This window comes from Staurois parvus, unplaced genomic scaffold (assembly GCF_062004578.1).
Source record: "Staurois parvus isolate SC_StPar_1 unplaced genomic scaffold, SC_StPar_1.0 ptg000548l, whole genome shotgun sequence".
In the NCBI taxonomy this organism is placed as follows: domain Eukaryota; kingdom Metazoa; phylum Chordata; class Amphibia; order Anura; family Ranidae; genus Staurois; species Staurois parvus.
The window spans coordinates 3792923-3808935 of NW_028318344.1; the positions used below are offsets into that span (position 1 = coordinate 3792923).

General features: G+C 40.9%; 1 protein-coding gene across 1 annotated transcript in view; it reads right to left on the reverse strand.

Moving 5' to 3' along the window:
* The window catches only part of LOC149451132 (cytoplasmic phosphatidylinositol transfer protein 1-like), a 160745-nt gene that overhangs the window by 67727 nt on the left and 77005 nt on the right, over nt 1-16013 (reverse strand). The window contains exon 2 of the mRNA XM_089690970.1: nt 5538-5686. Coding sequence (XP_089547096.1) covers nt 5538-5686 — 149 coding nt within the window. The remainder of the gene's footprint in view (nt 1-5537; nt 5687-16013) is intronic.

The following is a 16013-nucleotide window of genomic DNA, read 5'->3' on the forward strand; positions in this document are numbered from 1 at the left end:
CTAATCACTGTTACACCAGTCAGTCCTAGTGTCCCTAGTCACCACCACACCAGTAATAGGGTCACCATAAGGACTCATGATCATGTGCAATGCACTCTGAGGGGCATTCCATGTTCAGATGGCTCTTCCGAGAGCATTTGTCAGGCAGTGAGGAGGTGCTATACTGCTGTATTCACTCGAATGGGTCACCATCAGCAAGTGCACAGGGGGGTAGAGTTCCTGCAAAGCATTACAGCTATAGAATATGTACACCCCTGGCTGCCACTTCTGCAGCTAAAGCATTAGAAGTTGAGAAGCAGTAAAAATGCAGCTCAACTATGGAGGTTGTACCCCCCCCCCCAACCTCACGTGTGAAAGATCCCAAATAGTGCAGCCAGTCACAGTGTCTCTGATCACTACCACACAAGTCACAGTGTTGCCATACCAGTGTAGCTAAAATTTGGGTTCCCGATCTCCACCACACCAGTGCAGTGTTGCCTCTGTCTGGCACCCTGTACTGACCCAGGCCTGTTTACTGACCATGTTCTCCCCTGCCTGGACAGATCCTTTCCCTATTTACTGACCATGTCTCAAAGTATTTCCCAGAGCACTTACTATTCAGCCTGCAAAATAATCAAATTGGCCCTAAGATTTTGAGTTTTAAAAACAGGGTTTTGTTTGCACACATTTGCAAATATACGCGCAAGCCTAAGTCCCTCGTCAAGGGTCCTCTGTATACTGTGGCCCTAACACTAAAATTTCCAGAGCCTCCACAGTGAGAGCACATATATCACTGGCCAAGTGTGCCTGGAGGGAGCCCACCCCTCCTTAACCACTTCCAGACCGGACACTTTTACTCCCTTCCTGACCAGGGCAATTTTCAGCTTTTAGCGCTATCACACTTTGAATGACAATTGCGCGGTCATGCAACACTGTACCCAGATGAATTTTTTACCAATTTTTTGAGATAGATAAAGCTTTATTTTGGTGGTATTTATTCACCACTGGGATTTGTATTTTTTTTGCTATGTAAATGAAATATCCAAAAATTTTTGAAAAAAAGTTTTTTTAATAACATTTTGCAAATAAATAATATTTCATCATAAATCTTAGCCAAAATGTATTCCGTTATCTTTTTAGTAAAAAAAAAAACCAAATTAGTTTATAAGCAAAAATTATAATTTTTAAACATTTTTTTTTACATTTTTATTTTATTTTTTTATATTATTTTTTATTTTTATTTTTTACATACTGTCACCCTAGCAGTACAGTGTCACCATGGTGACACTGTACTACTTGTGAGGGGTGATGAAGATTTTTTTTTTTTTTTTTTTTACACAGATTGCTTTTACACCCATATAGGATGTAAAAGCAATCATTTCTCTTTCTCTCTGTGTGCATTCTTGCACTCATTGAGAAGAACTGAGTGAGCTGTGATTGGTCACAGCTTGTCACATGGTACAAGTCTTTTGTGAATAGCCTTGTACCATGTGACCTCTGTGATCATTCACAGATTTCACACATAATAAGCAATGATGTCAGAAGTGACATCTTGCTTACTACTTTGCATGTGATCACTGATTGGCCAATCTGTGATCACATGATCGGGACCTCGTACAGAGGTCCCGTCCGACGATCGGTGTTTCACTGTGTCCGGAGGACACAGCGGGCACCAGATCGCGGTGCTGCGCGCTCCCAGGGAGCGCGCACAAGCAGGGTGCGGGGAGGCCGTTTATAGACGGCCACCCAACCCTGCAGTGCCACCGTCCGGCCGTTTATATACAACGGCCGGTCGGGAAGTGGTTAAAAGGCACACACAAAACACAGATGGCCAGCTATAGCACAATTACAGTAAAGGCATCCCTGCACCAAATTCAGCCAACTGTACTATAGGCTAAAGATGCTATAGGTAAAGCTACACTAAGCTATTTTCCCTGACCACTCACACGGAGGCAACCATTACAGTACACTGTTTAGATACAATTGGTTGATTTGTGTGATACACAAGACACCATGTCCAGTACATGGTCAGTTCAAACATCGGGAAAGTCTCACACATGTGGTATTGCTATACTCTAAAGGAGCAGCAGAATGTGTTTTGGGGTGCAATTCTAAGTATGCTCATGCTGTGTGTGAAAAATATCTTACTAAATAGACAATCTTGTAAAAAACGGTTTCTCTTTCCAAAAACTTGCAGCAAAAAAAAAAAAAAAAAGTGAAGATTTTAAGACACCATGCATCTTAAAAAATAATTTGGGGCATTTGCTTGTCATTTTGTGGGTGTTTTCACTGTCCTGGTGCTCCAAGGCCTCCAAAAACAGGGATAGGCAGTTAGGCTTTCCAGAGGCATAAATTACACATCTAATTTCCTGACTGTGCCCCTTGAATCTTAGGCCCTCTAAAGTAGTTAGACTGAGTCTCACACCTGTGGCATAGCCACACTTGGAAGGAGTAGCAGAATGTGTTTGAGTATATTTCTAAGGATGTGGGTTAGAAATAAATGACAACTTTGTGTAGTCACTATGCCCTTCAAAAAATACCTTGGGGTGTTTATATTCCAAAAAGTGATCATTTTGTGGGTGCTTCTCCTGTCCTGACATTTAAGACATGCATTTCACTCCCTGCCTCTCCACACTATACACAGCTTCCATTGTGATGCAGAACTTTCCTTACTAGGAGGTTATCGTGAAGATGGGATAATTAGGCAGGTTGGAGTTATTCTTAAACTTAATGGGGATTCATCCATTCATAGATCGTTGATATTACAGAATGATATCATGCACAGCCTCAAGCTAAATTGATTATACAAACATTCATCATTTATGTCAATTTTTTCAATCATTATTGCATTTATTCCTCAATTGTGCCTTTTTGTCCTCATTTATTGATCCTATTTCCATCTTGTTTCAATTTACACTTCTGGAATTCCATTTGCTATTTTTCAGGTCTATCAAACCTGTCCCTTTTTGATCCTACTTGTGCATGTCAGGGGAGCCAGGATCCCTGAGCGAGGGCTGTTTTCTTGCATGACCACGTTGTCTTTTATCTGTCTGTGTGTGGTGAAGGTGTCATACGTACGGTACATTTTTGTCAGTGAATGTTTTGATTTTTGACTTTGTAATAAATTGTGCTTTTTTGTTTAGCCGGGGTTGTTCTCATTGGAACCTCTCTGCCAGCGGAGCCTTGTCCCCTGGTTCTTTTTGTCTTTTCTTACCACATAAATGGTTCTGAGGACACCACTTTTTGTATTACACTCAGTGAGTCGGCAGTATTTATCTTTATGCATTTTTTTGAGTTACCCAACTTTGGGACTCCATTCATAATATTATTGTAAATCCACTTTTCCTTGTTAGGCATCCCAGTTTTTTACCTAATCTTGCTATACTGACACTCAAGACCCAAGAAATATAATCAGTAACCAGGAAATTGGATGCATATATTCTCCTCGAAAGCTCAAAAGGTGCTCCTTGGATTTTGGGCCCCTCTATGCATCAAGGCTGTGGGGGGGGGGGGGGGGACGACGACGACAAAAAAACAAAAACCAAAAAAAAAACAAACACACACCTCATTACACATGGCATGCCCATAACCGGGAGGAATACAAGAATGTGTCTTGGGGTGTAATTGTATGTATGCCTATTCTGTGTGTGAGAAATAACTTGTTAAAATGACAACTTTGTGGGGTTTTTTTTTTCCCTTCACAAAATACATTTTTTAATTCTCCCCAAAAATTGCAACAAAATATTAAAGCTTCAAATAACTCACAATGCCTCTTACTAACTACTTTGAACTATCTACTTTCCAAAAGGGGTCATTGGCGAAAATTTTTATTGTTCAGGCATTTTAGGGCCTCCATAAATTAGATGAATTATGCACAATTCGATTGGGTACAGTATTGCAGGTCTAAGTAGTTGTTCAAAGTGCGACAGCACTGAAAACTGAAAAAATTACCTGGGCAAGAAGAGGGTGAAACAGTCCTGTCTTGAAGTGGATAAAGTAGTATCCTAGGCGAATATCAGATGAATATAAAGCCATGCATGTACAATGATGCCCTTATACCCATCCTTTTTTCTATAAAAGGATTGTTTACGCCCCTTTATGATGTGTGTGTGTGTTATGGCTATGCACTGAATGGCTGTAGGAAGAGTAATCGTCTGACATCTTGCCCCTTCCTGTAGTCCCAGTGATAGTGCTGGGAGTACATGTCCCAACATGCCTCTCTCTAGCACCCCATATTAGCATATATGGGTGTATGCGGCAGGGGACGACAATTTGTGTGCCTTTGGCAGAATGTTGGGAGCGGCAGGGTGGGCCATGCACCATGATTACCAATGTCCACAATAAAATGGAGGAATGCCTGCAATAGAGGAAGCATCCAACATGCCACATCATCATGAATGCTTAGATAAATGATAGTGAGATAGAATGATACCCAGCCCTAAGTCGGAAATAATAATGCAAACTTCAAAGTTACAAAATCAACAGGTCACTCTTAGTTTACAACTATAACTGATACATAAGCATAATAAAGAAGCATATTAATTTTTATGTACCAAGCACTGGATGATTTTAATATTTAGCTGGAATTCCACTTTGGGACATTTAGGATTGAAAAAAAAAAAAAAGAAAAAGAAAAAAAAAAAAGGTGTTTACCTCATCCAATCAGAAAATGCTTTGCATTCACTCAGAAAGTGCAAATCATTCTTTGAATGGTGCCTCATACTGAACAAGCGACTTTTTGTGTTCACAATGCATCAGGCCGGCCACTCAGCATGGAACCTGAAAGCAAGTGGAGATCACCATCTAAGACCAGGTATGGTATATGCATAGTTATATTGGTCCAAGCTGGACCAAATGTAGCTATGTAAAAAATATAGCATGCGTAGAATTCACATTTGTGTGTTTTACACAATGAGGCTGTAAAGTAGGCTTACCCGGACTCAGAGGCCTGCAATGTGTGATAAATCTTAACACTGAAATAGCTGTGCCAAAATTCATGATTTGCTAGAGGAGCAACTACACACCTGCATAAGATCTAGGATTGTAAAAAATAAAAAAAAAAATAGGGCGTAACATCAACGTAAAATATGAAAAGGACAACAAAGTTTTTACAATGAATAAACTGAATGAAAAACAGGCCAACTGTTAAAGCGGTAGTAAACTAAGGGGGGGGGGTTACTTTTCCCTTGTGAGACAAAAAGCATAATGTGCATACCGGCACATTATGGTAACCTTACCTTAAAACGAAGCCCTCCAGTGCCGTGTCATCACTGCTGACAATGCTTCCATCTTCACTCGGTTCTTCTTCCGGGTTCCCAAGCCGCAATGACGTCACTCCCGGCACACAGCTCTGAAAGAACGGCATGTGTATGCCGTTCCTTCAGAGCGCATGCTCTATACAGGTAAATATCTCCTAAACGGCGCACATTGAAGATATTTACAGTACCTACAGCTAAGCCTTATTATAGGTTTACCTGTAGGTACAAGTGAAAAAAAAAAAAACAAAAGAAACACACACACACTTTACTTCCACTTTAACATTCTCATTTATAGCAGACCTGTTCAGGTAGACTCTTTTCTCCGTGTACTGCCCTTTGCCATGGATGGGGTCTTCATAAGGCTCATTGATGATAACTTCCACCCCTTCTCCATCTGAACTTTGTTCATGGCTGTGCTTGCTGATCATGTACAGCTGTCCAATCTTGTACTACAGAAAAAAATAAACATGTGTTAATGAAAGGCTTCCCTGACACAACTGCAGACCTGATTTGACATGCATTGCAGCAAAGGCCTTCAGAGATGTTTGACTCTCCATACTTGAGATGACATTCTAATGCTCCGAGTGTGACGCTGGACAACAAGTTAGAACAGGTGGGAATGTGGGTTATGCTAACTTGTTAGACACTGCCTCACTCACAGGCAGTGCATCAGAAAGGAAGCGTGGGAAGTACTAAACACAGATCTCCTGTCCAGACAAGCAGCATTGGTTCACACTGGTGAGGCTTGATTTATGTCGAATTTCTGAAGTCAAAGAACAGGCACTGAGAGTAGTAGCTAGAGAACTCTCCTAACATGTAATTAAGTTTTTCATGAAAATGCTGCAATGAGCCTAATCTGTTGAACTGCTTTCTCGCCCACTGCTGCTCTTTATGGAAAAAAAAATATAGAAGAGGAAATGTATTTAAAATGGAACAGAGAAAATCTAGAGCAGCTGCACAAATTAATTGATCAGCTTCCATCTTCAGCTTATTCAGTTAAAGGATAAGTTCACACTTTGCTAAAAAATAATAAATGTACTTTTTTGCAGGAAAAAATAAATAAAACGTGCATTTATTATTTTTTGTTGCAGGAGCCTGTAAACTATTGCACCACTGATCAGCAAAATCGATGGTGTCATGCAGGTCTCCTGCAGACCTGTCAGTATGTGTGCTTGCTCGTACGGGATGTACAGGCAAGTAAATATACTGACAGGAAGAATCAATTAACTACCACAACGCTCCACAGCACCATGGTAGTTCATTAAGAACTACAAGCCGACAGCCACTTAGGCTGTCGGGACTTGTAGTTTCTCATTCACAAAACACTGTAAATGAGTGACGCGCCTGGATGGGCAGTGCCCCGCACGACAGTGTATTTTAAAAATTTGGACAGCTAGTGGGAGGAGAAGAAGATCCATACAAATAATTTAATAGAACAATTGTAGAGCAGGGGCAGATGCTGCTGGCTGTGACGACTCTGGTGGAACAGTGATCAGACACGTTAAAGGGAAAGCATAGCACACGCACTGGCCACTTCATTAGGTACTCCTGTTCAATTGCTTGGTAACACAAATTGCTAATCAGCCAATAACATGGCAACAACTCAATGCATTTAGGCATCTAGATGTGGAGATGACGACTTGCTTAAGTTCAAACAAAGCATTAGAATGGGGAAGAAAGGGGATTTAAGTGACTTTAAACTTGGCATGGTTGTTGGTCTGAGTATTTAAAAATTGGTGGGGGGGGGGGGGGTTAGGAACATGTCAGTACAAGTCTGATCATTGGGAAAGAGCAGAGTTCCCAGAACAGCTCAAAGAACTGACCACACTGCTCTCCTGCCTAGTTTGGTCAGTTTTTAATAGAAAAGTATAGGGACTGGCAGGGACACCAGGGATTTCACACAAAGGAATCAATATAAAAGGGAACATAGTAATTTTTCATACAAGTACATGGTACAGCAGGCAGGCATATCAGGAATATGACATGTTGGGTTTACATATTCTTTGAAGTCCATCTCTATTTTGGGCAAACAACCTAAATTATCAGTACCTGCAAGTGAAAATAAAGCAGTCCTGGCTACCAAATGTCCATCACTGGTGCTGTCTCCAGCAAACTTCTTTTATGGTTAAATGAGCCAAGTCATGCAACCCACTTTCTGTGAGCCCAGGTTGTCCATCCCTAATGGGCTTATATCAAAATGCTGCAGCGCTACGTACTAATGCAGCAATACCGTTTGCAGCATTTATGATCAACCCACTGCCAGATGAAGAAAAGGAAGGAGAGGACTTGTGACATCACTGGGCACAAATGCACAAACTGCATGTCTCAATACATTTCTATGGAGGAAAAAATCGCTTCATAAAAACGCAATCTGCCCGAATCGAGCTACAAGTCTCGACTTTTCTAAAACTTTTTTCAGCTTCAGGCAACTTGGAGTGGAGATGTGAACCATCTCCATCGAGAACGGATATTTTTTTCTCTGTGTTTTGAAGCTTTGAGCTACAAAAACACATGGGTGTGAAAGGGGCTTAGGCTTCACACAAGCTGGGCATCAAAAACGCCACTTTTAAAAAGGGAATTTGACTTTTTTTCTGCCTCTAAAAACACCCCTCCGTGTTAGCTGATGGGGTTGATTTACTAAAGGCAAGTAGTCTGTGCACTGCAGGTGCAGTTGCTCTAAATCTGAGGAAAGGCTCTGAAATGAAGGGAAGCTCTGCTGAATTCTATCATGCAATCAAGTGCAAGCAAAAATGCTGTTTTTATTTTCCTTGCATGTGGTTGTGTATTCTTTTCAAAGTGAACCTTTACCTCATTTACTAAGCTCTGGAGCAACTGCACTTGCAGTGCACAGTATGTTTCCCTTTAGTAAATCAACCTCTGTGTCCTTGCACACAAGGCATTTACAGGCAGGAGCATTTAGAGGCAGAAAAAAGAACCCATTATATGCCCACATTCAGCGGACAGCGTTCCAGTAAAAAGTAACGCTGAACAAGCAGAAACACATCTAAGCAATAGACATGTTTGGCACTTGAGCATTCATTCATTTCATTGGACAGAATGTTATGGCCATTGAATTGAATGAACGCCTAAACATGGCTTTAGGCATGTTGTCAATGCTGCTTTTCTCCAGCCAGGAGATGGTGCTCAAAAGAGTTGGGCAAACGCTCAGTGTGCATGCGGCCTAACTTTCCACAATTCCTTTGATCTCGGGTTATTGCTATAATGCGAGGGGACATTTATATCGTACTATAGTATCAGCAGACCACCTTCACCTGCTTCCTGGCGCTCTAGCAAAAAGGAATATCAAGTGAATTGGATTGAAACATACAAATGATGCTTTACATACATTGTGCTAATTTAGAGTCACAGCCTGCAATCTGCGAGGGAGGGCTACTGCTGCATTGCTTGTTGAATTGCTATCTGGGACAGAGGTCATGGAGGGGGGCAATCTAAACTTTAAGGGCCAGTTCACACTACGAAATACACACTCCGGATGCATTTTTGCTTACTTTTCACACCACACTCTACTCCGGTGCAGTTTGCCATGCTGCAGTGCAGTTCTGTGCAAAAAAAAAAAAAATGCAGAATGTTCTACTTTTTCTGCACTGGAAACTGACCACACTAGTGTGAACTAGAGCCATTGGAATATATGGAAAACACTGTGCATGCATTTTTGATGCAAAAAGAGAAAACGCACTGGACTGCATCGAGAACTAGCCCTAAGGGTAACTTTGCAGTTTGACTTTTGTGACCAATTCCTGCCTGAAAACCACAAAATCCAAAATACCCCTCTGGCAAATTTTGTTGTCATAATAACAATGTATGGATTTTGTAGCTATATTAGACCAGCTTGGACCAATTGTGTACACATATGGCATACCTATGGGATCCCAGTGAAAGCTGGATATTAGTGTGTTACTACAGTGACTGCCCATGTCCTCTGGGTCCTCTGCTGCACTGTGATGGACAATACACAAACCAATCCCACACAGTTGACATAAAGTAATACGATTTTAAGACTTCATGCACTTGGTCACCTAGAGGCTGCAAAGCCCAATAGTGCAAAATACAACCTTTTCACAAGTCAGAGAAGTTGCATGAAAGGCTGTACTCTCATCGCATTTGCCCGAAAGCACCGTTTCCACATTTGGGGAAAACTGCTGTGCACACATGCGCAGGCAAAGGCTGATGCACAAGGCATCGGCGCTCACATGAATACGGCCACCTATAGCCACTCATGGACTGGCAAGGGAAAGTGCTCCACTGGCATGGGATAGCGCTGGGGACTAGAAGGCTGTATGCAGCACCCCAGGTGTAGGAAAACACCATGATTTTATACAAGACGGCTTTGAGGCCTTTAGACACCCATGTGCATCAAGCCTTGTGGAGCTACAGTCATGGCCGAAATTGTTGGCACCCTTGATATTTTTCCTGAAAATCAAGTATTTCACACAAAAAAGGTATTGCATTAACACATGTTTTGCTATACACATGTTTATTCCCTTTGTATGTATTGGAACAAATATAAAACAGAGGCAGAAAAGCAAATATGACATAATGTCACACAAAACCCCAAAAATGGGCTGGACAAAAGTATTGGCACCCTTAACTTAATATTTGGTTGCACACCCTTTGGAAAACATAACTGAAATCAGTCGCTTCCTATAACCATCAATAAGCTTCTGACACCTCTCACCCGGAATTTTGGACCACTCTTCCTTTGCAAACAGCTCCAGGTCTCTCTTATTGGAAGGACACCTTTTCCCAACAGCAATTTTAAGATCTCTCCACAGGTGTTCAATGGGATTTAGATCTGGGCTCATTGCTGGCCACTTCAGAACTCTCCAGCGCTTCTTTGCCATCCATTTCTGAGTGCTTTTTGACGTATGTTTGGGGTCATTGTCCTGCTGGAAGACCCAGGATCTTGGACGCAAACCCAGCTTTCTGACACTGGGCCCTACAGTGCGACCCAAAATCCTTTGGTAATCCTCAGATTTCATGATGCCTTGCACACAGTCAAGGCACCCAGTGCCAGAGGCAGCAAAACAACCCCAAAACATCATTGAACCTCCACCATATTTTACCGTAGGTACTGTGTTTTGTTCTTTGTAGGCCTCATTCCGTTTTCGGTAAACAGTAGAATGATGTGCTTTACCGAAAAGCTCTATCTTGGTCTCATCTGTCCACAAGACGTTTTCCCAGAAGGCTTTTGGCTTACTCAAGTACATTTTGGCAAACTGTAGTCTTGCTTTTTTATGTCTCTGTGTCAGCAGTGGGGTCCTCCTGGGTCTCCTGCCATAGCGTTTCATTTCATTTAAATGTCGACGGATAGTTCGCGCTGACACTGATGCTCCCTGAGCCTGCAGGACAGCTTGAATGTCTTTGGAACATGTTTGGGGCTGCTTATCCACCATCCGGACTATTCTGCGTTGCAATCTTTCATCAATTTTCCTCATCCGTCCACGACCAGGGAGATTAGCTACAGTGCCATGGGTTGCAAACTTCTTGATAATGTTGCGCACTGTGGACAAAGGCAAATCTAGTTCTCTGGAGATGGACTTGTAACCTTGAGATTGTTGATATTTTGCCACAATTTTGGTTCTCAGGTCCTCAGACAGTTCTCGTCTCCTCTTTCTGTTGTCCATGCTTAGTGTGGCACAGACAGACACACAATGCAAAGGTTAAGTGAACGTCTCTCCTTTTTATCTGCTTTCAGGTGTGATTTCTATATTGCCCACACCTGTTACTTGCCCCAGGTGAGTTTACAGGAGCATCACATGCTTGTAACATTCTTATTTATCCGCAGTTGTGAAAGGGTGCCAATACTTTTGTCCAGCCCATTTTTGGAGGTTTGTGTGACATTATGTCGAATTTGCTTTCTTTCCTCCCTTTTTTTGTTTTGTCCCAATACACACAAAGGGAATAAACATGTGTATAGCAAAACATGTGTTAATGCAATACGTTTCGTGAGAAATACATGATTTCCTGGAGAAATATCAAGGGTGCCAACAATTTCGGCCATGACTGTATATAACTTCCTCTTCACAGAAGAATCCCTCATTCTACATCATGTAATCTTCTCCTAGACTGCCTCACTGACATGAACTCTTCTGTGCAAGGGGGAAGCGGAGGCCATTTAGCAGTCATTAAATGCACACTTACCAGCACAGCAGTTTGTAAGCATTGCTTCCCATGCTTTAGTCCTCATGTGCATTGGATGTTTTGATAACGCTGGTAAAGTTAGCTGTGTAAAGTCACGTTAAAAACGTGAGTTTAAGTTTTCAGCATTTTTTGCATTAGCGTTTAGCGGTATTTTCAAGCTTTTTTGTTAACCTAAACATTTTTTGGGTCAAAAAAAAAAACATCCAAAAACGCTGGTTTGCAGCATTTTACCATGTTTTTACAGCTAAAAAACTCCTCTAGAAACCCTACTAGTCCTGTGGTTTTTTTTCTAGCCAAAAAACGTTGATTAGAGTCTGTGTGGATGGATACATAGGATAACATGCTGGGGAGCTGTAGAAAAAAAAAAAAAAACAACAAAAGCCACAGTAAAAATATCCAATGTGCATGAGGACTTCTAGTTATGCGATTTACTGTCTCTAGACCATGAAGCTGGCTACATAAAATATTTTGTCTGGTGTGTGTGTGTACTCATTGGGACAGCATGTTATACACTGAACACAGCTTTGCAGCAGACTGCTTCTATGTAGAGGTCTCATACAGCAGCACCAAGACGGTTCTCAACTAGCATGGCACACAGTGTGTAATCTTTACTGAGCGAACATGCAGGCAGTCTACTGCCTGTCCAGTAATGAACACTAATTGTAACAATGGTCACAGGATGTGGATATGCTTCTAATCAAATAGAAAGTCAACAATTTTCTAGTACATTTAGGTTTGACATAATTACAATGCAAGTTTATTTTCAAACTCATGATAATGCTCAGACTTTGAAATTTTAAATCCAAAAACAAAAGACATGTCCTGACCCACAGAATTAAGTGATAGGTAAACGTGTCGTATGTACCGCTATACATTTGTTCCACCATGCTACTTTCTTCATAAGTTTGTCTTTAAGGCCTCTTGTACATATTTCCCCACAGAATGGCTCTATGAGACTTTGGTATACACCAATGCTTTCGTAAAATAGGTGTATTTCAAAAGAGAAAAACGATTTTCTTCTAATCTCTTTTTTGCATATGCCAATATACTACAGTCATGTTTATGCAAGCACCAACGTACACATGAGAGCAGATGCACACAGCCATTCCAGGCCAGGGAGAATTTACATTGCATTGGCTTAAATGCCCATGTGCAAGAGGCTAAAGAGAGAAGTATTGGATTAGGTTTTTTATTACAAAAAAAAATAAAAATAAATCATACTTGCCTAAGTGGAAGCAGCATCAAACCGAAGCAGCATCTTTCCCCCCGCCGGCTCGAAGGCTGAGAACTGAGTGATCAAAGAGTGGTGATTGCATAGTTCTCCCTGCCACTCTGAGCAAAGAGTGGTGACCAACAGTCTGCTCTGATTCCTTAACCCCCCCCCCCAGCTGTCTATTCTGCCCCCCCAACACGCACTGGAGCACTGGCCTGTGGAGGGGGCCGGAGTGCCTGGCTCAGGCTCAATAGTTCGTCAATAAGCTAAGCCAGGTGCCGGTCCAGGCTCCTGGGTGGATCCCATATGGTCATGATCTTTCCCCAACCTGGAACAGCTCTGTGATCCAAAGGAGAAGTACAGCCAAACAAGCTTTGGATGTACTTTAAATATCTGTATTCTGTCTATATAGTTTATTAGTAGTGGACCTTAAAGCAGTATTAAACACTAAAGCAAACATTTTATATATTGCAGCTAACTATAGATGTGGTTGCTGCATTACTTTTCTTTTTTTTAGGTTGTTATGCCGTTATTGTCACCTGTTCATCTGCCAGTAAATCTTAATTTTTATAAAACATTCTTTAACAGACCAAGCTGGTATGGGGGATACTTTAGTGCGTATGGAATGGGCAGCTTGCACATCTGGAGAGGCATCATCAATGCTGAAAGATACAGTGCCTTAAAGTATTCATACCCCTTGAAATTTTCCACATTTTGTCACGTTACAACCACCAAAAACACAAATGTATTTGATGGGGATTTTATGCGATAGATCAACACAAAGTGTCACATAATTTTGAAGTGGAAAGAAAATGATAAATTGTTTTCAAAATTTTTTTACAAATAAATATCTGAAAAGTGTGGCGTGCATTTGTATTCAGCCCCCTTCACTCTGGTACCCCTAACTAAAATCTAGTGGAACCAAATGCCTTCAGAAGTCACTTAGATTAAATTACACACAGGTGGACTCTATTTACTAAGTATAAATACAGCTGTTCTGTGATGCACTCAAAGGTTTGTTAGAGAACATTAGTGAACAAACAGCATCATGAAAGCCAAGGAACACAACAGACAGATCAGGGATAGAGTTGTGGAGACGTTTAAAGCAGGATTAGGTTATAAAAAAATATCCCAAGCTTTAAACATCTCACAGAGCACTGTTCAATCCATCATCTGACAATGGAGAGAGTATGACAACTGCCAACCTACCAAGACATGACCGTCCACCTAAACGAGCCTTTAACTTTTTCAACGCAGAGGAACCCTTGACACAACTTTCCGGTCTCAGGGAACTCCTGCTAAAAATTACTAACTACAATTCATGACACATTAGTGTGATAGTCAGAGGTAAGAATGCTCCTTACACTTCTGGTCATTGGGAAGAATTACCCTCTTACAGATTGCTAAAAATATCAATGGTGTCAGTAGGAACTTACTTGAGAGGCAAAATATTCTGGCGGTGGAAAACTAACAACACTGCACATCACCCTGAACACATCATCCCTACCAATGAAACATGGTGGTGGCAGCATCATGTTGTGGGAATGCTTTTCTTCAGCATGGACAGGGAAGCTGATGATGGGAAGATGGATGGAGCCAAATACAGAGCAATCTTAGAAAAAAACCTGCTGGAGTTTGCAAAAGACTTGAGACGGAGGCGGAGGGTCACCTTCCAACAGGACAACGACCCTAAACATAAAGCTAGAACTACAATGGAATGGTTTAGATCAAAGCATATCCATGTGTTAGAATGGCCCAGTCAAAGTCAAGACCTAAATCCAATTGAGAATCTGTGTCAAGACTTAAAAGGAGATCAACACCCTATATCAAGGTTTGAGTAATTATTAGGCAGCTTCTTTTTCAGAGGCAAAATGGGCCAAAAGAGATTTACCCGACTGAAAAGGCAAACATTAGTGGTGCACCAAAATGAAAAATCTGGTGGCAAAACCGAAAATTCAGGATGCACTTGGCCAAAAACCGAAACGTCCAGTTTTTACATTTTTTTTTTTTTAAGTTTAATTAAATGAGGCTAGACTGAATTCACTAGGGGGTGTTTTGTATGAAAGTCTATGAGATGCGTGCAGATTATGGTGCCGATACATGCAGATAACACTAGAATCGGCAGATATATCGGTGCATCCCTATCAATTTTTTTTTTTTTTTTTTAACAAAAGTCTTTTAAAAGGGATGCAGCACTGTTGAAATTGCTAAGATATTGGGCCGTGATCACAGAACCAAACATTTTGTTGCAAATATTCAACAGAGTCACAAGAAATGTGTTGAGGAAAAAAAAAAAAAAAAAAAAAAGGACATAAATTAACTGCCAAAGATTTGAGAAGAATAAAAACGTGAAGCTACCAGCGACCCATTATCCTCCAGTGCGGTCATATTCCAGAACTGCAACCTACCTGGAGTACCCAGAAGTACAAGATGTTCAGTGCTTAGAGACATGGTCAAGTTAAGGAAGACTGAAACATGACCATCACTGAACAAGAGACATACAGTTGTGTTAAAAATAGCAGTGTGTTAAAAAAAATAAATAATACGTTTCATATTTGTTATTACTTTACAGAAAGTGAAGAAAAATAAATATTGAAGAAAATATCGAAAAAATAGCTGTGTCTGCATTTTTTCTTTACAAACTCAAACATTTACTGTATAAAAACTGAAAAATGCTTCAATATTTAGCTTCCCTGTGAATCCCTGAATATTTACTTGTGTAACAACCACTGTTTCTAAGAACTGGGTTGTTGTCTACTTAAAACACTCATTTCAAGGGCATTTCTTCTTCGGCAGAAGGTAACATGACCTCTTCAAGTATTTTGATGTATTCAAACTGATCCATGATCCCTGGTATGCTAACCAATAGGCCCAACACCATAGTATGAAAAACATCCCCATATTATGATGCGCCACCATGCTTCACAGTGTACTGTGGCTTGAATTCAGTGTTTGGGGGTCGTTTGAAACTGTCTGCAGCCCCTAGACTCAATCTTACTTTCATCAGTCCACAAAATGTTGCGCCATTTGTCTTTAAGCCAGTCAATGTGTTCTTTGGCAAATTGTAACCTCTTCAGCACGTCAGTTTTTCAACAATGGGACTTTGCAGGGGCTTCTTGCTAATAGTTTGGCTTCTCATAGGAGTCTAATTGTTACAATACTCACAGGTAACTTTAGACCTTTGATCACCCTAGAGCTGATCATTGGCTGTGTCTTTGCTATTTTGGCTATTCTTCGATCCATTTGAATGGTGGTTTTCCATTTTCTTCCATGTCTTTCTGGTTTTGGTTTCCATTTTAAAGCATTTGAGATCATTTTACTGAGCAGCCTATCAATTTCTGCACTTCTTTATATATGTTTTTCCCTCTCCAATCAACTTTTTAATCACAGTACACTGTTCT